Source organism: Mirounga angustirostris, unplaced genomic scaffold, assembly GCF_029215605.1.
Source record: "Mirounga angustirostris isolate CCGP_5_RB_7025 unplaced genomic scaffold, mMirAng1.0.hap1 SCAF_1, whole genome shotgun sequence".
Classification (NCBI taxonomy): domain Eukaryota; kingdom Metazoa; phylum Chordata; class Mammalia; order Carnivora; family Phocidae; genus Mirounga; species Mirounga angustirostris.
This window is the reverse complement of record NW_026991709.1, coordinates 56,895,909-56,920,751: the sequence shown is the minus strand read 5'-3', so window position 1 is coordinate 56,920,751 and position 24,843 is coordinate 56,895,909. Positions and strand designations below refer to the sequence as shown.

Genomic DNA, 24,843 nt, shown 5'->3' with positions numbered 1-24,843 from the left:
TTAAGAAGGACAAAGAATCCACAAAGTTTCAGGCTTTGCAAAATCACAATTAAATAAACAGCAACAATGAAAATCTGCAAACAGCCACCAGAGCTATACTGCTGAATGGTAATATGTGGTTTTAGATTATGGTGTCTGCTTCATATGTCCCTTACGATTTTAGCTTCTCTTCATTTCAGGCATTTTTTTTTTTTAAGATTTATTTATTTTAGAGAGAGAGCATGCACGAGCGTGGGGGAGGGGCAGAGGGAGAGAAGCAGAGCAGAGCTTGGAGCCTGACACAGGGCTCAATCCCACGACCCTGAGATCATGACCTGAGCCGTAATCAAGAGTCTAATGCTTAACCAACTGAGCCATGCAGGCGCCCCCTTTTCAGGCATTTTAACCCCAACTACTTTCGTTTCCTGTGTCATGTTAGGTAGTTCTTTTTATATTTTTTTTCACCTAACTTTTGTCAAACATCATAAACGTGGAGAGTAACAAGGACGAGATCCAGAGAGATGATGGCGTTAAATAAAAAGAGGCATCAATAGAGACATGTGGCTCGTGGAAAGATCGAACTATTGAGTAAACTCTGGAGTTTTCATGCCTCTCTCTGTACCTTCTTTTGCTGCATCTTCACAGTGGGTTATGCAGGGCCAGGGCTATGGGCTGATGGCTCTCTAGGCCACATATTTTTTTGGAATACAAAGTCTGGTACATGAAGGGGCCCTGTGGTTTCAGTAAAGACTCCCTTTCCATCTCAGCTGCAGGGGCGAGGCTGTGCACCATGCTGGGGTCCTGGTGAAGTCTTGCCCTGGAACTCACAAGAATATGACACCCACAGGTGTGACACTCTCCTTGGACAACCCTGGCATGTCAAAGCCTGAGAAGCATCATTGTTAGGGTAATTTGGGGGCTTTTCTATTTTTCAGGAAAAGCCAATTAACCATAAACTTTATCGCTTTAGTAATGCTGGAAAACATAACTCATAACTGACCAAATCCCCATTACTTTAACACCAAGGGCTGCTGGTGTAGTGACTATGCAGCACATAGTAGGTATCCAATATGAACATGTTGAATTAGTTAATTTCTAAGGAATGAAGGGGGGGTTGGAAATTACCATTACCCAACACTTATGGATGCCAGATGGTAGATACTTCGCATATGTTCTTTCATTTGATCTTTATATCACTCTTGGGAGTTTGGGATCATTGTCCCTGATGAGGAAGAGCTAAGGATGAGGAACCTAAGGAATCGAGGCCCCAGGGGCCAGAGTTAATAAGTGATGGAGGAGAATCCAGACCCAGGTCTATTGGATTCCACAATCTATATTCTGTTTTTTCATTATCTCATACTATCTCCTAAAATCAATCACACAGGAGATTTATGAATGTATATTCAGATGAAGGGATGGGAGAAAGAGAATAGGTGAATGATAAATAGTGGGAGGAAAGAAATATTCTCAAGACATCTATTATGTGCAAAGTACTCCATTAGTGTGCATAAATTTCATTCACCTAAGAATCCTGTGAAATATTAATCTTGATCTCAGTTTTAGATGACTTAGCTGAGACTCGTGGAGGTGAACTACTGGATGAAGATATGTAGCCAGGAAGTGGTCAAATTAGGATTCGACATTAGTTCTCTCTGCCCCTGAACCATAGGCTCCTCTCATTATACCATCCTGCCTGGAATGGGGCATGCTAAATTCTCATCCTTGCTCTGCCCTTTATTAGTGACTCAGTCAGTTGTGTAGACTCTCTGGGCCCCAATTTCTCATCTGTAAAATGACTGATGCCCTACCTTCTTCAGAGGCTCAATGAAAGCATGACTCGATAAAAGCATGTAAAAGGACTTTGAAGAGTTAAGAAGCTATTAAAAATACAATGGGGACTCTAAGAATATTAGGGTAAAGAATTACTAATGTTTGGCAAAATCTTAAAAGATCCACAGACAAGCTATGTCCTGTCACTGGTTATGTAGAGTCGGCGAGAGATTACTCACTAATTCCCCAGGAAGGAAGGTTCTCCGATTTTCCTAGTCAGAGCCTAGGTAAGCATGGATACAGAAGAGGAAATGTGATAACGTGTAAGAGAAAGTCCTTTTTCTTTTTAACTGGAATTCTTGGATCCAATCTTATAGATTTATTCCGTATCTGGATTGAGTCCTTATTACCTGTAAACACTGGCATAAAGAACCTTCAAGAAATCCTTAGAAGAACCAAAAACACCTATCAGACATTGTGCCATTAGTTTGTTTTATTTAAACTATTGAAATGAAGTCCACTAATAAAATTGGAATTAATTGTGAAAGAACAAAAAATTTTAAATCTTTTTTATATACTCAGGACTACAACAGCAATTATCTAAGAGACTAATACATAAAATCAACAGAAGACACAAATATATTCTCATTTAAAACCATCCCACAGAGTTTGAGCTATGATTTGTATGCGGCTGTCAAATTAAATGACTGATATGCAGCAGGATCCGAAATTATAAGTTATTTAGTGTTCGTAGGACTAGAAGAAACTAGAATATGAGTATAATTTTCTCTCATCTCATGTAGCAAGAAATGTTTGAGAATTCGTGGGAATATTTATTTTATAACTTGGGATTTTAAAAAGCTTGAATTAAGTCAAAGTGCCCCAAGATAGCTGATTAACACTAATAGTAATAACAATATAACAACAATCATAATGTTCATTGAGTGCTTAATATCTGCCATATTTATACCAAGAAATTTCCATACATTATTTCATTTAATTCTTAAGAACAACAACAATATGCAGATACCCTTCTTATCCTCTTCACAGAGATAGAAAAACTGACCACAAAGATTGAAGTTATTTGCCCAAGGTCACAGCCAGCAAGAAGAGCTGGCAAGTGAGCCCAGATCCCAGTGACTTGAGGCTGTCAACTATCAACTATCAACAAGAAACTGAAGTCAGAGAGCCCTACACTACTTTCCTTTTCCACCTGCCCCTTCTCCTACTGCCTGAGAAATAGCCAGGGTTCTGAAGGAGTTACAGAAGGGCAGCTTTCCTCTTGTTACTTCTAAATAAAAACTATAGGAAAGCTGGTATAGGAAATGGACTAGAACAAATTAAATGCAGCTGAACAAAAGCCTCATTCTTACACCAGGATTCACACTACTTTCTGTCCTACTTTTCTTTCCCTATCTTCTCCAGTTTTTATTAAGGAGAAACTGAAACTATTGAGACTATTTTTCCAGAAAATTTAAGGACTAAGGATTACAGATCACATGTCCTAAGAGCCCAAAGTCAGGAAGTAAGGATTCCCATTTGGTTTCTAGGATCAACTCAGCTTCCCTTCTTCACCAGAAATCAATTGACTGAGGGCCAAGGAATAAGGTCCTTTGAGAAAACATTCTGGACAATGATGCAACACAACACATCTTGGCATATTATACTATAGATTATCAAAGGTTTCAATGTGACTCACCTCTCTCAAGACATCCGTAGAGTTATTTTCCACAATCGTGGGGATTTCTGGCTTAGCTTAAAGGCAAATAAAACATAGTTAGTGGCACTGACTGTCATCTGACCTGGCCACTAGTGTGTGTGTGTGTGTGTGTGTGTGTACGCGTACATGTAAAATTCATCATTCATCAAATATTTATTAAACACCCACCATGCACCCAGCAGTATGCTAGATACATAGAAACAAAGGTGGACAGATCAACTTCACTGTCTTTTTTTTTTTTTTTTTAAGATTTTATTTATTTGACAGAGAGAGACAGCAAGAGAGGGAACACAAACAGGGGGAGTGAGAGAGGGAGAAGCAGGCCCCCCGCTAAGGAGGGAGCCCGATACGGGGCTCTAGCCCAGGACCCTGGGATCATGACCTGAGCTGAAGGCAGACGCTTAACGACTGAGCCACCCAGGCGCCCCTCAACTTCACTGTCCTTAAGAAATTTACATTTTCATGGAAAATACAGACCTTAGAAAGTCAGAGAATATTTCAGTGATTTTGATGTCCTGCTAGACTGTAAGTGCCTAGAAGCCAGGCTGTTTCATTCATCTCTCCATCTCTAGCACTTAGCAGTGCCCAGCACAAAATAGACATTGAGTACATTATGTTGAACTGAAGTGGTTTCAAGTCAGTTCTTGACGGCAGACAGAGCCGTCTATGAACCAGTGGAGAAACGGTAAGCCTGTCACAGGGGCTGTCACTGCTACATCCACTTGGCACTTGCTTCTACTTGTTGAAGGCCTCTCGTTGGGCATACCTAATGAGTCCCTCCTAAGGATTTATGCGAGCACACTTAGTCCACAAGTAGGGCAAACTGGAAGTCTAGAGAGCTAATGGAGATAACAGATGGCGAGTTGGTGGGTAATACCCCAACTTCCTTGCCTTTATATGGGAGAACTCTGATGTGTGTTCTTCCGGAGTTCTCTGGGGGGAGTGAGCTCTAAGTCCACACTGGTAACCAGCATGATCGTGTACATTTCATTATCTTCCTTCCCTTCCTTGGCTTTTCCACTCCTCTTCTGATGTTTCCCTCCATAAATTCCCTCAATAAATACTTCTCAAATAAATTAATTTAGCTCAAATCCTTGTCTCAGTGTTTTCTTTCAGCGGAACCCAAACCAAAGTACAACCCAAACCAAAATACACTAAAGGGAGGAGGGGTATTCTGACCTCATATTAGCAATAGATACTATTGGAATGAAGGACCTGAAAGAAAAAACAGTTACTGAAAGTTGCAAGGGTACTAGAGAGACATTCCTTTAGAAGCTCAGGACAATCAGGTTTAGGGCTTAGGAGGGGGCAGGAGCAAACCTGTGATGACAGGTTCCCTGATAAGGAAAGTCAAGTCAGAGGAGGTTAGTGAGAGAGGGGCAGGAAGTAGCAAGGGAGCTGGGGAAGCTTCTGGTTCCTGGACTGTTAGAGAATGGAGGCATTATTAAGGAAGAAGAAATAGCTGGATTTAGGGCATCCAAGCTGGAGTGGGTCTCTGCTACACTTGGGTATTTATTTCAAGGTTTTCAAGGTTTTATTTTTGGCTTGTTCTATTTGAGGAATCACTGAGGGATGCTGAGTGGGTCCTGAATAAGACATGTATTTTACCGCCATGCCAGGACCACTATAATATGCACTTGGTGGGACACACACATCATCTAAGGACTAGATGAGACTGGCCAAGCACAGCCTGGCTGACCCATTCGCTAAAGAGGAAAGCCAGGAAGCAGGGAAAATCTAATGAACGAGCAGGCAGAACCTCTTATTTTTAAGCATCCACTGAATGGAGATCAAAGAAGAAACAGAGAGGGAGATGTAGACACAAACAGGGCCAGGAGAGCGAGACGTCAAAGAGTGAAAAGCTTTCAAGACGAAGATGGAAGTATCTGCCGCAGAGAGCTATGGGGCACGGTTAAGTGTTGACAAGGCAGTTAGATCAAGCTGTGGTGCAAAAACCCTTGGCCAAATGGGACATAGTTTGCCTAACTTAGAATCGACATTTCTTTTCACATCCTGGATAGCTGCCTTCATTGATTTGCCAAAAGTCAGGCCGAATGAGTCAGTTTCATGTTGGGTCCAAGACAGTCACGCCCCAGTAAGTAAGCGGAGGGTGGTATCGATGAGAGATGAACAGTCTTTCCCACCTCTTCACAGTGCACTGTTCAGGCTCCATAAGCAACCTGATCATCAGGGGTGATCCATTATCTCTTAGCCCATCCCCCAAGGAGAGGTGGAGGGAAAGGGAGGGAAGGAGGGCGAGCCGGAGAGAGATATAGGAAGAGCTATAAGCAAAAGACTTCAAACTACAGAAATCTTGGCTGTAGCTGCTTCTATCTTTATGCACCACAGGGTTTGCATTTCCCTCAAAATACTGGATTCTCTGATCTTTAAAAATAATGCAATATGATTCTAAGTAAAAACAAAGATTATTCACTTGTCTAGTCATTCAGAGAACTGAAGGAAAATCTAGTAGCTCATGCCCTTAGATTTTGTGAAGTTATTTTCTCTCTATTTACCTCATTTGCAAAAATAATTAATTGTTCATCCACATCACTGCTTTTGTCTTTGCCTTCATTTAAAAATCACTTTTTAAAAAACACAGTTTTTGGCGACAAAGATAAAAAAAATCCAAAGCCAGGGGTTTGTATTTATTAATATTGCCATGCATCACTGAGCAAAGTAGGATTTTCACATTTCCCCCAAATTTACTCCCTGCAGAGTCTGTGCAATTTGAGTGAGGCCACGGTGGATATTTCAGCTCTGCTCTACACTTTTGTGAAGGCAGGGATAGAGGGCCATCCCTGCAGGCTCCTTTGCTGAGGAGCTGGCCCTGCTGGGGGTGGGGAGACTCCTGCAGTTTCTTTGGAGCTGTGTTTATCATTTTCCTTTCCTCACACTGTCCCCATTCTGCCTTCCTCCAGCAAGCAACCAAGACAGTTAGACAACTAAGTAATTAGATTTTGGCAGTTATAATTAAAGAGATTTCCAGTATTCTCAGGAAACATTAAAGTTGTAAATAAGGAGTGGTCACCAGGAAACTGGCCAATCTATGGCTTTCTGTGTGATTTTGTTCTATCAACTCAATCATTGTTTTTTAACTTCTATCCTTATCCTCACCCCTAACATGAATGACAGTCTCAAGGGAAACAGCTCCAGAGTAGCTACCCTGGAGGGCTACTCTCCAGTTAACAGGGCACTTTCTTTCCAGGGTAGAGCAAGGCAGGAGAAATGGACAGAAAGACGGCAGGGAGCTCAGAGAACAAAAAATCTTACCAAAAACCTTGACTGTGGTGGAACTCCTCAAGATTTTGCCAGGTCTGACCATAACGTGGCAGGAGAACTTCTGGTCATCATCGTGGATTTGGACTGGAGAGAGGTAGAGTTTATAGTCTGTACCTAGCTTGACTCTGTCTTTAAATAATGTGGAATTGCTGATGGATTGACCTTGGGTGATAAGTGTTTCCCGAGTTCCATTATCCTCCTGCTGAAAGAAATAGTTACTAGTTACTGTGCACTCAATCATGCCAGCTCTGGGCTAGATGTTCTCCATGCATTAATTCATTTATATCTGTAAAAAATAGAGATGATGAATGAAGAATTGAAATTAAGAGAGATTTAGTATGTTACTAGAGAAAAGATCTTTACACTTGACTTTCAGTTGACAACTACAGTCACCCTCTCCTAACATGAATGTAAACTTGATGCTCTTCTGACTACAACTTCCCCTTCATAACTTTCCATAAGCTGCATATCGGGGGTGGGATTTGGAGGGCACAGCACTGGGGGCTAATGAAAGATCATAAATCTCATTTTAAGTTCAAGAATCTTAATGCTAAGATGTGCTTATCAGTTTTGTTTTAAATCTTCACCAGAACTGGATGATTACAGTTGTCCTCCCTTCAACCTTCCCCTTAGAAAAGGTCTCATTTTAGCTCCCCTAGGGGCCAGGACTAGGAGGAGGTGAAGAGACCCCTAGGGCATAACATTTAAGGAGGCACTTAGTCTCAGGGACTTGTAAGTGCAGGGTGGGCATCTGAGAGTAAGTGCCTCCTTAAATTTTGTGCCCTAGACACCTCCTAGTCATGGTCCTTGCCCTCTGTCCTTATTTCTATGTTACCTTCAAGGAGGACACATATAGGGTAGACTGTAAATGTTAATCTGAGTTCCACAGATCAGAGTGTATTTGAAGTACTTCGTTCTTCTATTCCATATCCTTTCTTGGGTCTGTGAAGGAAAGCTCCTATTATTCTTGCCATACCCAGAATTTCCATGGACAAGATCCCTGGGGTATCACCGTGCTGGTCAGTGTCAGTAAATGTGATAAGGGCCAGTGAGGAGGAGACTCTTGAGGGGCACAAGGGTAGAGGAAGGGTTATGCCCTCATTCTTCTTTAGTATAACTTAATATTCTCAACTGAGTTGCTTTGAAAACATTCTGATGCACAAAGTCTCTCCTCTGAAGATTCTACCTCAGTTTTTCTGGGATGAGACTCAGGCTGGGGTATTTTTTTTTAAAGGTCCTCAAAGGATCCAGATTTGAGAACCACTGGTCTAACTCTAAACAACAGATGAATCATTATATGCAGAGATCAGGGGGAAATGAGGGGAACTAAGATGAAGAAGGTTGAACAGCAAGCATTTGATGGGGAAGAAGAAGTCACAAAATAGTGAAAACAAAGATCTGTTGCTTGAAATTTCTGGCCTAAATCTGTTAAAAAAACAGACAGATTCAGAGTAGTAGAAATGGAAGCTAGGTGAGTGAGAGAATTCAAGTTTGAGCTAGGAGCAGAAACAGTGGAAACACGAAGACAGACTTCTTAAATAGTTCATACAGATATTTCCAGAATATACTTAGTAGAAACTCTTCTGTAAGACGGGATTCTTTAGGTGCATATAGCTAGGATTGGTATCAACTTTACATACAGATTCAGATAGTACCTCTTGCAAAGAATGATACCCTGCTCAAGACTTCCTCCTGAAACAATGTACATACTTTTATCCCCACATAAAGATGGACCTAGGAGTCTTCCTAGTGAAGAAGCACATAGAAAATTAAAGGGAGAGAGATTGTATCCTGGAGACAGGGGCTCTGAAAGGAGCCCTTAGTGTTGGGTGGTGACAGCAGAAGAAAGTGGAAGGCGGTTCACTCAATGGCTGCTGATCTGGAAGCCAATCATTAAGGAAGCAGGCTCCCCCTGCAGGTCTGTACAACCTGCTAATTTACACAGCTCTTGCTTCATGCACAGGCTCTGTTTTTGTGAGGATCTTAGAGTTCAAAACGCTTCTTGGTCACTTAGGAAATGGCTCCCCACTTGGAATGCTTCTATCTGTTACTTTGTAGTGGGAAGAAAGGCAGTCAGAGGCTGAGCTTGGAGACTAGGGAGACAAAAGCTGCCCTTCCTTTATTGTGTAGCTCTGTGTGCCTGGCTAGCGTAGTTTAATTGATGGAGGAGTTAAATACGGGGCCGAGGCAAGAACCTGCACACGAAGGGCCGCCTTCTCAGAGCAAATGAGAGAAGAGTTGGGGAAAAAAATGAGTTCAGGCAAACAAATGAAATGTCTGGAGCTGGGAGAGGGGAAAATAATAGTAATATTACGTTACTACCACTACTAAAATTTTATATTCTTATTAATCATAGCTTAAATTTATTTAGCACCTATTATGTTTTAGACACTGCAAAGTTCTTTCAAGTCTTATTTATTCCTTATGACAATCCGGAATAAACTTAGGCTAAGTAATTTGTGCAAAGGTCAAACAAAGCAAGGTACTTAAGTCACAGCATCAAAAAGCAGAGACGCCCAGGTCCAGGGACAATTAAGTCTCAGAGACAACATGTACTAATAAAAACCAAACCATCACAAAATAATAAAAAGAATTTTTTTTGAGTATCTGGAATGAAAAATTTAGGAGAAATTCCAGGAAGCCGGAGGCCTTTATAAAATCTGCAGATTACAGAAGTGTGGGCAATTTGTTGACTGAAAGAGCTCTTTTAGGGGTCAGAGAGTATACCTCAACTCCTACCTGATAATAATGACCTTAGGTAACCTGGTCTGCTGGAAACAGACTGGTAAGAGGTCTTGTACAGAGTCTTTATTCTTACCTGTTTGGGTGGTTTTTTTTTTCTTGTTCTTCAAAGAAAAAAAATTGACAACTTTTTAAAATATTAATAAATATTTCTAAAACTTAATGGGATTCTCAAATTGGAGGACCCATATGATTTAATGAGGAATGCAGCCTGGACCAGCTAACATGTATGGTACCCTTATGCTACACCCTCAGGAGACACTCAAGTAATACAAACTTACTGTCCTTTAGCCTCACTGATGATCAGTCTGTATTTCATGAGAATTCACGATCTGCAAGGCTAAACTGAAGAATTACGGAGAGTCATAAAATGGATCCTTTAAAGATGAACTTTCAATATATACTGAGTACAGGTACTATGCTAAATTATTTAGTTTGAATTACCTTATTCATACTTCACAATGCCACCATCGGGTCAATGCTATGATCATCCCCTTTTACACAGGAGGGAACTAAAACTTAATGTAGGCAACATATCCAAAGTCATACTGAATTCTGAGACAAAAGGAACAACGTGTGCCCCTATATACACTTCTTAAAATATTCTCCCATATCTTGACCAAGTGGAAAAAATTAAAAAATCTACAATTAAAAAAATTTTTATGACTGTGTAAAGTTTTGCCCATGGGGGATACAATATCATGAAGTCCCAGAAACCACAGACTAACTGGAAAATACTTCTCCTTGAACAGCATACCTGGGTCTCAAAACAGACAAAAACACTGCCTACCTTTATTTAAAATTTGGTATTTTGTTCATCATGCATTTCCCCTAAATTTTGACTTTAAAAAAATAATTCATTAAAATATGTATCTCAATTGCTGATTTTTGGGGCAGTCCCTTAAATTTTGTACTTAAGGAGAGGGCCTTGCTCACCTCACCCTAATCCTAGCTCCCAGGTCACACTGTTAGTAAACAGAAGAGCCAGAACTTGAAAACAACAATTTCCTTCCAAAAGTCATGCTATTAATGATTTTGCTATATTCAGCCTCATAACAGTAGTAGAACAAACAGTCCTTGCCTTTTCTGCTTATAGTCTATTTGAGGGGAAGAATAAATTCACAAGAAAAACAAAAAATCAGGACCCATAGAAGAGAAATAAACGTATAATTAAATTTTGGGCAGGAGTTGGATAAAATAATTAACACGATGAGGGTTGGGCAGGGTCTTATCGAATCATGAAAAGCTCTTCCTGTATGTCCCTTAATGACCTTAATGACAAACCTTAAAATAATTTGTGAAGGCTTTCCTGTTTTTGTATAGACTCAGAATTTCCAATACAGAAGAGAGACTTTGTTACTATTTGATTTAGTGATGTTATCTCATCTCCAGGCTGGCCTGAGCACCATGTCGGACCTGGCTGTGCTGACCACAGCCCATGGCAGGTGTTGAGTGTACAGAGCACATTCAATAAATTCTGTTAATTGTATCAACTGCTACTTCTTTATCTCCAAACTGCTTCCTATCTTCACATTTCTTCCATTTATTTTCTATCTAGTTGGTGCTGTCAAAACGGGCGGTTAGCAAAGCTCCCTACGTCTCCTCTGTAGAACACTGGAACAATATTTTTCTAATCATCACAATTGGTTGTTAGTCCTTTGTGAGTTGGCTACCACTTTATTTCTGATTATAGTGAAGACAGGGTCAGCTGCCATCAGGTAGAAGGTGAGTTTTGTTTTCTGAATAGCTAGGCTTCCCACAGGCATGGGAAACCAACATTGTTTTTAATGCCAGTTCGCTTTTTGTTTAAATATAAAACATTACAAATATTGAAGAAGAGTATATGGAAAAGATATAGACAGAAATGTAAAGAAATATAAGCATCTAGGTTTTAGTTTTGTGCCTTTATCACAAATATTGAACTGTTTGAATCTGATACAGTCTTCTCCTTCTTTTCATGACTTTAAGGAGAAAAATCAGGGTTTCTCTTTATCCACCAAATTTGAAAACAAACATTTCTTCGATAACTCTTTCCACCTCCACTACCAACTTGTATTCAAGGTCCCAGGGTCTTGGTGTAGTACATGTCTGATGTTTGCTGGCCAACTGTTCTTTAATTATCCAGCTCAAATATAACCTAAGAAGCTTTTCCAGGTCCATTTATGCAGAATCAAACTATTTTCCCTCTCGGCTGCCATTTTTTGTTTTTATTAAAGCTGTATTTCATGGCAGGAAATATATTTGATGTAGTTTTGTATCCCTGTAGGACTTAACACTCAAAACAGATTCATATATGTTTGTGGGACTGAATTGAAATTTATGTTATAGGAAATCAGGGTGATACCTTGGAATGAAAACAGAATATTAGGGGCACCTGAGTGGCTCAGTTGTTAAGCGTCTGCCTTCGGCTCAGGTCGTGATCCCAGGGTCCTGGGATCGAGCCCCACATCAGGCTCCCTGCTCAGCTGAATATTAGACTGTATTTAGAAGCTCCCAGAATAAGCCTGCAGAATTTCCCAGATGACTCTATCCTTGTGCCTCAGGACATAAACTGGAAAAACGATTACTTGTCCTTTATCTACCAACTGCACACCACCTAAACACAAATATCCTATGACTTCTTATTCATCATCCCATCATGTACATAAACCCTCAGTGTCCACTGAAGGATTAACCCTTTGTGTTTATTTAATTACCTCTCATGCTAGTTCAATGTTGGATACGGTATTTGCATCTGATGCCTTTCTGCTTCAGTGCAGTCGCCATCCTGGAATGTAACTTCCCCAAATGCCAAGAAACCACCCCAAGGACACATTTGACACAGCCTTTGCATGGGGTTGGGTACACAAGGCAAATGACATTTTTATGATAACTGAGGATCCCAATGATCACCTTTCCCATGAGGGTCATAACAGAATTAATTAGATTTTATAAAATCCCACATACAAGGAGACATGACTTCTGTTTTTCAGTGACCTAGATTAAAATAATTTCAGTTTATAAATTTGTTTCTAGGGCTTTAGTGGGGCATTTGAAGTGGGGGAGCACTTTGCAGCTTCCTGGAGTTTCCCAGCTCAGTCCAGCAGGCTCCCACCCTCCTCAGCTCATCTTCAACACCTTCACTCTTTAATCTTTTTCTAAAAGCCACATTGTATCATGTTTTTAAGAACAACTGGCTTATTATGATTATTACCGCTGGTTTAACAAGAGAGAAAAGAATGAAAATATGGACTGAGGGGGTATTTGTGTCCTCTGCAGGCCTCTAATAGTTGTGACTCGAAGAATTGCGGTTGACTCCCTCATATGAGCACATTAGCTGATCTCCTCTCAGACCTGCTGAATCCCACAGCTGCCAACAGTGCAGAGCACAGATGTAAATCGGAGGAGCAAATAGATTTTGACATTTAAAAGGGGAATGTGCAGTAGGAATTTACTCGCACATTTGGCAATACAATGTTCCCTTTGAAGAGAGGTTTCTTTCAAAAAGATTCCTCAAGTTGTCTGTATCATGGTGCATTCTTCAAAGTGACAGCGTGGCTGGAGGTTCTCGACGTTTAGGATTGCCTCACCATGTGATCTTAGGTGCACTCTCTCCATCCCTCATTTATCCTACATGCCCTGGCAGGATCCACAGATAACGTCTGCCTAGCCTTCTCGCTTCTTTGAAGACAACCAGTGCATAGAAGATGCCTTATCAGTTATCTAGTTGTTGATACCTAATGAGATGCTCATTAACCGGTTGAACAGCCAGCATGAATTTAGTGACCATCAGTTTAATATGAGGCCAATGAATAGGACTGTGGGGGAGTGGGACAAAGAGAAACAGATCCAATCAGTTATTTATTCTTTATTGAGTGCCTATGTACTAAAGGAGATGCTAGGGATTTTTTAAATGAGTGGCATAGCTTTTTGCCCTGGAGAAACTCAGAGTCACACAAAAGACACAGACTGGCTGAAGTATTGACACTTGCTTGGAAAAACAGATAACCCAGCCTTTTGATAAGAACACTATAGATCAACTTACTAGCCAGTATAAATCCCTACAGTCAAGCTTTATTAAACTGTATTATTATTTATTATTATTAAACTTGATGATTCCCCTTAATAGTGAAACTGTGGTAATTAGAGTGGAGATGTTCACGCATTGGTGGGAACTACGAATAACGCAAGCAAGGCGTAGATGGTGCACTTCCATTGCTGTAATGTTTAGTACGGCCAGTTCCTGCCCTCTTGAGATCATCTCCTCTTTTCAACTTTTGTCTGAGAAACACTTTGTATCATGTTGGTTAAGAACAATTGACTTATACTAAAGATAGACGTAATGATAGGAAGACTTACATTTTGGAAACCAAACCCTATAAAAGGGGGGAAAAAGTGTGTTTTGACAGATGACAAAGAGACATTGTAGATTTTAGAACAGTCTGAGAAAATTATTTTAGAACATCTGTTTCTTTTCATCCTACTGACTATCCCAAAAATTATCTAGACAGTGACAACTCATCAGTAGGTTGTATTCTGAGGCCTCCTTGCAAGTCCATTATTCTGGATTTGGCACATCCTCAGACAAATGGTCTAGTTTCCAAAACAGTCCACAGAAATTTAGGTAACTTGTAATACGAGTTATTTATGTGGATATAGTATTTTGCAAACTGTATCAGCCACTATATTCATGGATCTAGGAGTTCTGCAATAATTTTTGAATCTTGTGTTTTCATCTTGATGACCATCTAAAAATTATCATAATCATGTTCTGGGTCATCTAAATCAACACCCCATTATGTGATTCTCAAAACTGTGCTTATGTTTATCTTTGTGTTAGTCTTGTGTCATCAACCAGTTTAACAATATTAGAGGTCTACTATAGATTTAGATTAAAGCTAGCTGCCGTTTGGTTGGATTGCCTTGGAAAGTTTCTCATAAAAATCTAGATTTCTGGCTTCTTTCTTTTTCCTCTTTCTCTCTCTCTCTTTCTTTCTCCCTCTCTTTCTCCTTCTCTCTCTCTGTCAGAAAACATGGCAACTATGGGTCTGCCACAATCTGTGGCAATAATAAAACCGAGCAGGCTGCTGAGTGGCTGCTTCCCACACAGGTCCTGCTTCTCTCGTGTATGTTTTCTGCCTGTATCTTATAAGCATTAGAGTTTGTGTCTCCCCATCTAAAGGAATGTTGCGTGTTCTCCAGGATGCAGTAGCAAGCATTCTAGGAAAAGGGGTTTCTTCCCTCTCCATATGTTGTTTATTTATTTATTTATTTATTTATTTTTAAAGATTTTATTTATTTGTTTGACAGAGAGAGACACAGTGACAGAGGGAACACAAACAGGGGGAGAGGGAGAGGGAGAAGCAGGCTTCCCGCCGAGCAGGGAGCCCGATGCAGGGCTCGATCCCAGGATCCCGGGATCATGACCCGAGCCGAAGGCAGACGCCCAACAACTGAGCCACCCAGGCGCCCCTCCGTATGTTGTTTATAAAACACATATTTGTGCGTAGGGGTTTCTGCTGCATGGGGCTCCTCTCCAGTGCCCATTACACTCTTTTCTCTCTGTAATCAGGGTTTGGTATATAGCTTGAAATAGAAACTAACCTTTAGGAACTAATTTTTAAATTACTGTCTTCATAGACCTGGAGGCTTGCTGAGTTGGAAGGAATTTTAGTGCCCCCCCACCGTCCCTCCCCCTCCAGTTCCCAACCTTCCATCTGTGTGCTTCCTTCCCTAGTATTACTTGCTATTCATTTTTATTTCATTAATATTTAAAGAGCATTGTGGTTATTCACCGAAAAGGGCAACACTTACCACCAACCATGCAAAGGTGAACTCAGATGAAATTTCTGAGGAGATATTTTGAACGCATGGTATTTCCACAGTCTGATTTATCTGTACTTCTATTATATTGCTGCTTCTCCATTCATTCTGTGTAACTATAACGAAATATAGGTGGAAGAGACAGGAATATGTGATTGGTTTATAAAATGCTTTTTGTGACAGAAACAGGAACAGTGTTAGTGTAGATATTCATCTGCCCTCAGGGCTCACCTATGACAAGGCAAAACCCCACTAACAGCCCTCATTGTATAAAAGGCAAAACGGAACTACTGAGAATCAGAGAGACTTGCTTACCACTGAAAAATTACAGGGAAGCTGCCCCAAAGAATCTACCTCACAATTTGGTATGTTCCTCTGCTTTAACCCCAAAATAATGCTTTAGGCTTCAGATATTTTTTTGATCAGTTAGAATATAAAGCTTTATAACCTAGCCTCGGTTTAAAGTTTTTTTTTAGAGACGTTTTAGGTTCATAGCAAAACTGAATGGAAAGTAGAAAAAGTTCCCATATATCCCTTGTCCCCTATGCATGCCCAACCTCCCCAACTACTAACATCCCTAACCACAGCCGTACATTTGTTACAACTGATAAAACTACCATGACACATTGACATCATTATCACTTCAAGTCCATAGCTTATTTACATTAGAGTTCACTATTGGTACTGTACATTCTATGGGTTTTGAGGGATGTATAATGACATGTATTCACCATTGTAATATCATACAGAAGAGTTCCACTGCCCTAAAAATCCTCTGTACTGGAATCCTCCCTCCCTCCTGCCAAACTGACATTCGCTGATCTTTTTACTGCCTTACTGTCCTTATGAGTTGTCTTTTTGAGCTTACAAATATTCCTCCAAAGATGGAATGATATAGAAAAATATATAAGGAAACTCTGAAGAAGGCATTGTTAATGGATTATTTTCATTTTCATCTATTTATTTTTCATTTTAAAAGGAATATGACGTAAATATCAGTTTCATAGCCTCTCTTTGGGAAAGTCATAGACATACACATACCCATTTGTGACTAAACTATAATAACATCCAAGAATAATTTTTTTTTTAAAGATTTTATTTATTTATTTGACAGAGACAGAGACAGCGAGAGCAGGAACACAAGCAGGGGGAGTGGGAGAGGGAGAAGCAGGCCTCCCGCCGAGCAGGGAGCCCGATGTGGGACTTGATCCCAGGACCCTGGGATCATGACCTGAGCCGAAGGCAGTCGCTTAACCAACTGAGCCACCCAGGCGCCCAACATCCAAGAATAATTTATAAATGATTTCTATCATCCTAATATCCCAAAATCTGATTTTCTTTTTTCCATGTCTACATAAATCTTGTTTGTATGCATACGTTTTCTCATACGCTGCAATCCTTTTAACCAACAAATGTTACCCGTATTCTTACTTAAAATGTTTTGCATGATTCTTAAGCTATTGGTGGTTGAAATTTTCAGAAACTTTATGTCATGCTATCATATATACATATCGTCATCGATTTTGTCATTTCCAGTTACTGAATTGTGTGTTCTTTCAATTTGGGTTTTTAGTTTATATAAACTACTATAACCAATAAAGCAAGGATCCTCCTTATACTAAGAGCTTTCTTCTGACCATTCAGCTACTTAAATTCCGTGAATTTAATGGGTATGAGTATTCTCATTATTATCAATGGCATATATTTTTAAGTGGAATATTTCTCAGTTTGGAATATTATAGCTAGCCTTTAGGACTTTGTTATACTCCAACCTCTCAGCAATAGAAGCTACCCTGTTTACTGATAATTCATTCCTCCTCCCTTCCTTACCTGAAACCAGGCCTCTCCATTAGGGCATATCTTCCTTGCATCATTCTCAAATAGTGGCCATTTATTTTTTTGTGCCCTTATTTCCTCAAAATTAGGAGGTGGGATCAGTGCCTTCCTTGCTCCTCATTACTGTTTCCAAATGTTATTCCAACCCCATAATTAAAAAAAAAAAAAAGCCCTGCCATTTATGGTTAAGAGAATTTAGCTATAATAGTAATTCCAAATGATTTATTTGTATACTACCACCAAAATTGTTTGCCAGGACTGCTTACCACCATTACCACTATTTAATTTTATTCTTGATATTATTTTAATTTTTTTTTTATAATTGTTTTACTTACATAAGTTTATTTTCAACAGAGAATGATCTAGGCACTAATATTTGGGAAGTGCATGAAATCCACTTGATATGTTAATTATATTTTAATGTACATTACCCAAATATATAAGTATTAAATTTTTGTAAAGTTGATCCAGATTCTGGGAAGTTTGGAATGCAACCGACCTAACTTTTTTAATATTCCTGAAACTCCCTACAAAAACAGACAAAGTAACTAGAGTAGCAGACCTAAAAACATATAGGCAATATGTATAGGAACACTAATTAACAATATATCCCCATTAATAGATGGGGACAAATAACTGGACCACTGTGGTATCAGCAACTGAGCAGAAAGAAAGAGAGGAAAATCGACTGAGCTTCGGATGCCCCTCAGAACTAGAGAACTCCGCCCCCCACCCCTCCCCAGCCCAAAGCAACAGGTAATCACTGCAAAGACATGCAAACTAATCTGAGAATAGCAGCAGAAATGGAGAAAGGAGTTTGCAGGCACCAGATTACCAGTGCCCTCAAGGGAAACAAGAGGAGGCTTGTCAGTGCTGGAATAAAGGGTGCTTTTCAGACAGATCCCATACTGAGAAGAAACCCCTGGGAGTCGAATCCAAATTAAACAGGATAGGTCCAATAGGAGAAAGCAAACAGGCAATTTAGATAAAAGTGAGGGATAGGAGGGAAGGAAGTATATCTCAGAAAGTACAATGGCATATTATTTACCTTGAAAATAACAGAAGAGACTGCTCCAGAGACACTGAACACTTTATAAAAGCTAGCCTGGCCCACCCTTCCATGGCAAAAATCAACATGCATTTACCTTAAGTGTGAGCAATAGAAAAGGAATGGGGTAGAATCACACATAAAGATACTATAAGAAAAAAGAGAAAAGGGAACAAAAGAACATCCCCTCAACAATGGCAACACATTAGAAAAAGATAATTTCACAATAAAAACTGTAGCCTAATAACTCAAAATTAGGTAAAAGAAATAAGGAAAATGATATGAGCTGCAAAAAATTTTAGCAAGATTGGTAAATGAGTCAACTGGAAAAAAGGAAGCTCAGCAGAGACAGGTGAGAGAATTCAGGAAAGGGTTGGAAATAACAACTCATTGTAGAAATTAAGAGCAAACTAGAAGAAAAACACAGAACATTTGGCCCAAAAGTTAATGCACTAAAAGAAATTTTAAAATCCAATAAAGGGAAATTTTAAAATAAATTAAGAAATAATAAATTTTAAAATAAAAAGTATCACTTTCAAAGAAAGTGATAAGCAAAGAAGATTAAAAGCATGTATAATAGAAGGCACCAAAGGAAATAAGCAGTAGACAGAAAAAAATACTAAAAATTATAATACAATTTTTAAAGTAAAAAATGATTAGAAAATACATATTGAAAGATTATACTGAAAAAGTAGGAAAATAGGCTCAGAATAGATATTAAGCAAATTATTATAATGGTATTTTTTAAAAGTCAGTTATAGGAAAGAAAATAGGATTATTATTAGCTTTTTGACAGCAACTCTTTATGCCAGAAAATAATGTAGCAACATATTTAATGTACTCAAGGAAAGAAAATGTGAGCTAAGGATTTTATATTCAGCAAAATAAGCCTTTTGAGATGAAGACTACATAAAACCTGTTAGAGCCATGTATAAGAAGTCAGGGAATATTGCTCTCATGAGCACTTCCTGAGGATTCGCCAATCGAATACACTTCAGACTGGAGAGGCATTTATATAAAGCCTGTGGTGAGTGTTGAATCTATGTTTGCCTTTAGCACTAAAAATAAATCATTGCTATAAGAAAGAGAGTAGTAATAAATATATATTTTGAAATAAAGAGAAAATATAAGGATCACAAATGAGGCAGGGAGAGGGTTGAGGTGCTTGTGGCTAGGGGCCATGAAAAGGTCAGTGAAAAAAGCCATGTATAAAACTGAGCAAATGTATAAAAACCATCATTTCAAGACCAAAGGCAAACATGTAATTGAGAAACATCTCTTCTTGGAAAAATGCTAGAACTTCAGTAAGAATAGCAGGAGTCTATATTCCTCTTGCCTAGGAATCCTTCCATTCCCCTTCCCCAGTGTTGTTAGTGAGACAGGTAGCTTTACCATCTTGGAGCTGGCTGCAAGAAACAGCAGCTTTTCTTCTGGAAGAGGCAGACTTAAATTAGGTCTGAGTATGAAGATCCTTCACTTTGTTAGCTAACAGGCACAAACTCGGTAGGAAACAGAGAAAAACTGAAGCTTTAGCATGGGTTTGCAAATCCCATTTAGGGTGAGTAGCAGAGCAGATAGACATTTAACACGGAGATTCTGGAAATTAGAGAGTCACGGAATAGCTGAGATAAGTTGTCTACCCACCCCAGGCTGACTGGAAAAATACACAGGTGAGTGCAGAGACCTCAGAGAGCTTATTGAAAAGCAAAAGCCAAGGGAGACTGTGTTATGGTCTGCAACTTTGCACCCTCTAACTACCGCCCCCCCCAACCCAACGCAGATATGGAAGCCTAACTAACAGGCTTGAGGAATTTGAGTACAACTTTTGTCAAATTCATTGGTGGACAAACAAAGGGGCTTTGCCAATGCAGGGGCAATTCCTTGGAAACTAAAGACATAATAATTATAATAAAAAGTTGAGCAGAAAAATCAATATCCACATACTGAAGAGGAAACAGATTTTATAATTTAGATATGGGTAGTTACCAAAATTAAAAAAAAAAAAGAAAAAACCCCACTGATCTATAATTGTCACATTATTATTATTATTTTTATGTCTAGTTTTCAACAACAACAACAAAAAAGGTTATACATGAAGAAAAAAGGAAAGTGTGATCCATACTCAGGAAAAAAAGCAGTTAGTTGAAACTGATTCTGATTGGGTCCTACATTGGATTTAACAGATATTAAAGCAGCTCTTATAAGTATGTTCATGGGATTAAAACAAAAGATGATGAAAATGACTCAATAAATAGGGGATCCTAGTGGAGAAGTAGAAAACTATCAAATGAACCAAATAATTATTCTAGAGTTGAAAAGTCAGTAACAAAAAATGATGAAAAATTTACTAGGGATTGTCAACAGCCAATTTGAGATGGCAGAAGAAAGAATCAGTGTATTTGAATATTGATTAATATAAATGACCTAGGAGCACCTGGGTGGTGCAGTCGGTTAAGCATCTGACACTTGGTTTCGGCTCAGGTTGTGATCTCAGGGTCGTGAGACTGAGCCCCGCATAGGGCTTTGTGCACTCAGTGTGGAGTCTGCTTAGGACTCTCTCCCTCTCCCTCTGCCCCTCCCACCTGTGCTCTCTCTCCCTCTCTTTCTCCAAAAAAATAATCGAAATATATATATATATATACATACACACACAAATGATCTAATCTGAAGAAAAGGGAGAAAGAGGATTGAAGGAAAACAGAGCTTCAGAGCTCAAGTGTCCTAACATGTATGCAATGGGAGTCACAGCAGGAGAGATGAAAGAGTGGGACAGAACAAATGTTTGAAGAAATAATGGTCCAAAACTTCATATTTAATTTTAAAAAACTTTCCGTAAAGTTAATCTATACCTCCAGGAGTCTTAAAACTCAAAAAAGTTAAACACAAAGAGAAACCCACCTAGGCATATTATAATCAACCTGCTGGAAGCCAAAAACAAAGAGGGAATTATGGAAGCAGCAATTGAAATCAGCAAGAAAAACAAAACAAAACAAAACAATCACATGTGGAGACCAATAATAAAATTAATGGCTCACTTCTCACCAGAAATAACGGAAATCAGAAGATATATTCAAAATGCTGAAAGAAAAAGCATCCCACTACGCAGAGGAGTAGGAAACCTGGATTTTGTCTGGTCCCAGGAATTCAGCTGGATAGGGATCAAACCATTCTGAACACCTACGAACTCAATAGGAGATCGAAGAAAAGAACAGCAACAACTCTCTGAACAGAAAAGCGACCACTTTCTGGAAGGTAGGATGTGTGGAGAAGTGAATCCAAGGCGATATTTGGGAGGATAGACAGCGGGAGAGGGGGCCTCCGTTGGCCGCTTCTGGCAAGTGATAGAGCCACGGAGCACAAAATCGGAACTTTTAGTAGTCAGCTCCGCTGAGGGTCGTCGCTCCAATGGCTAAGCGGGTGGGGGGGTGGGGGGGGGGTGGGGGGTGGAACCCTTGCAGGAACAGTGGGGTCTCAGGACCTTCGGGGTCACAGAAAGACCAGGGGTGCCTGAGTGCGGCAGAGCTCCCAGGTATCGGAGTGGGGAAGCCGGCTGCAGAGATGGAGCCAAGGCGTGGGCTCTCAGCTCGGGGTTGCCATAAACCGTGATCCGCGGCCCAGTAGGGCCACTGCTCCTCCAGCAGGGACCCAACAAGAGGCAGATCCGGGGAGACTCCCCTTCCTCCCCCGGGAGGATCGGCGCAGGAGCGCACCATAGGAATCTGCTGGGTTTGGAGACTCCACATGCGGTCATGTGCCAGAGATAGAAACACTCGGTCACAGGCCGGGTGAGCACGGAGTGCGGCCAGAGACCGCGGAGACAGGAGTGATTGACTGCTTTTCTCTGGGGGTGCACTGAGGAGCGGAGCCCCGAGTTCTCAGCTCCTCCGGGGCAGAGATTGGGAGGCCGCCATTTTCACTCTCTCCTCCAAAGCTGTACGGAAAGCTTGCAGGGAACAAAAGCTCCCAAGAGCAAACCCGAGCAGATTACTTAGCCTGGAGGGCAAGGGTGGGACAATTCCGCCTCTGACAAAGACATTTGGGAACCATGGCAACAGGCCCCTCCCCCAGAAGATCAGCAAGAACCACCAGCCAAGACCAAGTTTACCGATCAATGAAATGGCAGAACTCCAGTGCTAAGGGAATACAGCACATAGAATTCATGGCTTTTTCCCCATGATTCTTTAGTCTTTCAAAGTTAATTTTTTTTTAACTGTCTTTTTTTTTTTTTTTGAATTTTTCTTTTTCCCTTTTTCAACAACATCTTATCAATCCCTTTTTAAAAAACATTTTTATTTTTCATCTTTAGAGTCATATTGTATCCCTTCATAGTAGTTTCCCTTATTTTTGGCATATATATATAAGTTGTTCTCTCTTTAAAATTTTGAGATACAGTTTCTTCTAACAGATCAAAATATACCCTAAATCTCTAGTGTATGGCTTTGTTCTAATCTCCTGCCTGATCACATTCTCTCCCTTTTTTTTCTTTTTTAAATCCTCTTCTTTGTTTTATCAAACAACTTCTTATCAATTCCTTTTATAAAATTTTTTTATAATTTTCATCTTTACAGTCATATTCCATCCCTTCATCATATTAACCCTTATTTTTGTACATATATGTTTTTCTTTCTTTAAAATTTTGGGAGGCACTTTCTTCTAACAGACCAAAATACACCCAAAATCTAGTGTGTGGCACTGATCTATGCACCAGTCTGATTATATTTGATCATATTCTGTTTTTTTTGTTTTGTTCCGTTTTCGTTTGTTTTTATCTTTTTCTTTTTCTTTTTTCTTCCTTTCCCTTTCTTTTCCCTCATTTTCAGGTCTTTTCTGATTTGTTTAGAGTATATTCTCTGGGGATGTTGTTACCCTGTTAGCATTTTGTTCTCTTATTCATCTATTCTCCTCTGGGACATAATGACAAGATGGAAAAAATCACCTCAACAAAAAGAACAAGAGGCAGTAACCGACTGCCAGAGACCTACTCAATACGGACATTAGTACAATGTCAGACTTAGAGTTCAGAATGATGATTTTAAAGATACTAGCTGGGCTTGAAAAAAGCATGGAAGTTATTAGAGAAACCCTTTCTGGAGAAATAAAAGAACTAAAATCTAACCAAGTCGAAATCAAAAAGGCTATTAATGAGGTGCAATCAAAAATGGGGGTGCTAACTGCTAGGATAAATGAGGCAGAAGAGAGAATCAGTGATATAGAAGACCAAATGATGGAAAATAAAGAAGCTGAGAAAAAGAGAGAGAAACAACTACTGGATCACAAGGGCAGAATTCGAGAGATAAGTGATACCATAAGACGAAACATTAGAATAATTGGGATCCCAGAAAAAGAAGAAAGAGAGAGAGGGGCAGAAGGTATGTTGGAGCAAATTATAGCAGAGAACTTCCCTAATTTGGGGAAGGAAACAGGCATCCAAATCCAGGAGGCACAGAGAAGCCCTCTCAAAATCAATAAAAATAGGTCAACACCCCAACATCTAATAGTAAAACTTACGAGTCTCAGAGACAAAGAGAAAATCCTGAAAGCAGCTCGGGAGAAGAGATTTGTAACCACAATGGTAGAAACATTAGATTGGCAACAGACCTATGAACAGAGACCTGGCAGGCAAGAAAGGACTGGGATGATATATTCAGAGCACTAAACAAGAAAAATATGCAGCCAAGAATACTATATCCAGCTAGGCTGTCATTGAAAATTGAAGGAGAGATAAAAAGATTCCAAGACAAACAAAGGAATTTGCAAACACGAAACCAACCCTAAAAGAAATATTGAAAGGGGTCCTTTAAGCAAAGGGAGAGACTAAAAGCAACATAGACCAGAAAGGAACACAGACAATATACAGTAACAGTCACCTTACAGGCAATACAATGGCACTAAATTCATATCTTTCAATAGTTACCCTGAATGTAAATGGGTTAAATGCCCCAATCAAAAGACACAGGCAATCAGATTGGATTAAAAAACAAGACCCATCAATATGCTGTCTGCAAGAGACTCATTTTAGATCCAAAGACACCTCCAGATTGAAAGTGAGGGGGTAGAAAACCATTTACCATGCTAATGGACACCAAAAGAAAGCTGGGGTGGCAATCCTTGTATCAGACAAATTAGATTTTAAACCAAAGACTATAATAAGAGATGAGGAAGGACACTATATCCTACTTAAAGGGTCTATCCAACAAGAAGATCTAACAATTGTAAATATCGATGCCCCTAACATGGGAGCAGCCGATTATATAAGCCAATTAATAACAAAAGCAAAGAAACACATAGACAATAATACAATAATAGTGGGGGACTTTAACACCCCCTCACTGAAATGGACAGATCATCTAAGCAAAAGATCAACAAGGAAATAAAGACCTTAAATGACACACTGGACCAAATGGACTTCACAGATATATTCAGAACATTCCATCCCAAAGCAACAGAATACACATCCTTCTCCAGTGCCCATGGAACATTCTCCAGAATAGGTCACATCCTAGGTCAAAAATCAGGTCTCAGCCGGTACCAAAAGATTGGGATCATTCCCTGCATATTTTCAGACCACAGTGCTTTGAAACCAGGACTCAATCACAAGAGGAAAGTGGGAAAGAACTCAAATACATGGAGGCTAAAGAGCATCCTACTAAAGAATGAATGGGTC

At 39.7% G+C, this 24,843-nt stretch overlaps 1 protein-coding gene across 1 annotated transcript in view; it reads right to left on the bottom strand.

The window, feature by feature from the left end:
* Positions 1-24,843, bottom strand: part of CD96 (CD96 molecule) — an 87,874-nt gene that overhangs the window by 45,010 nt on the left and 18,021 nt on the right. Inside the window, exons 3-5 of the mRNA XM_064588141.1 lie at positions 15,287-15,411; positions 6,743-6,950; positions 3,449-3,504 (exon numbers count right to left, since the gene is read on the bottom strand). Of these exons, the coding sequence (XP_064444211.1) occupies positions 3,449-3,504; positions 6,743-6,950; positions 15,287-15,411 (389 nt within the window). The remainder of the gene's footprint in view (positions 1-3,448; positions 3,505-6,742; positions 6,951-15,286; positions 15,412-24,843) is intronic.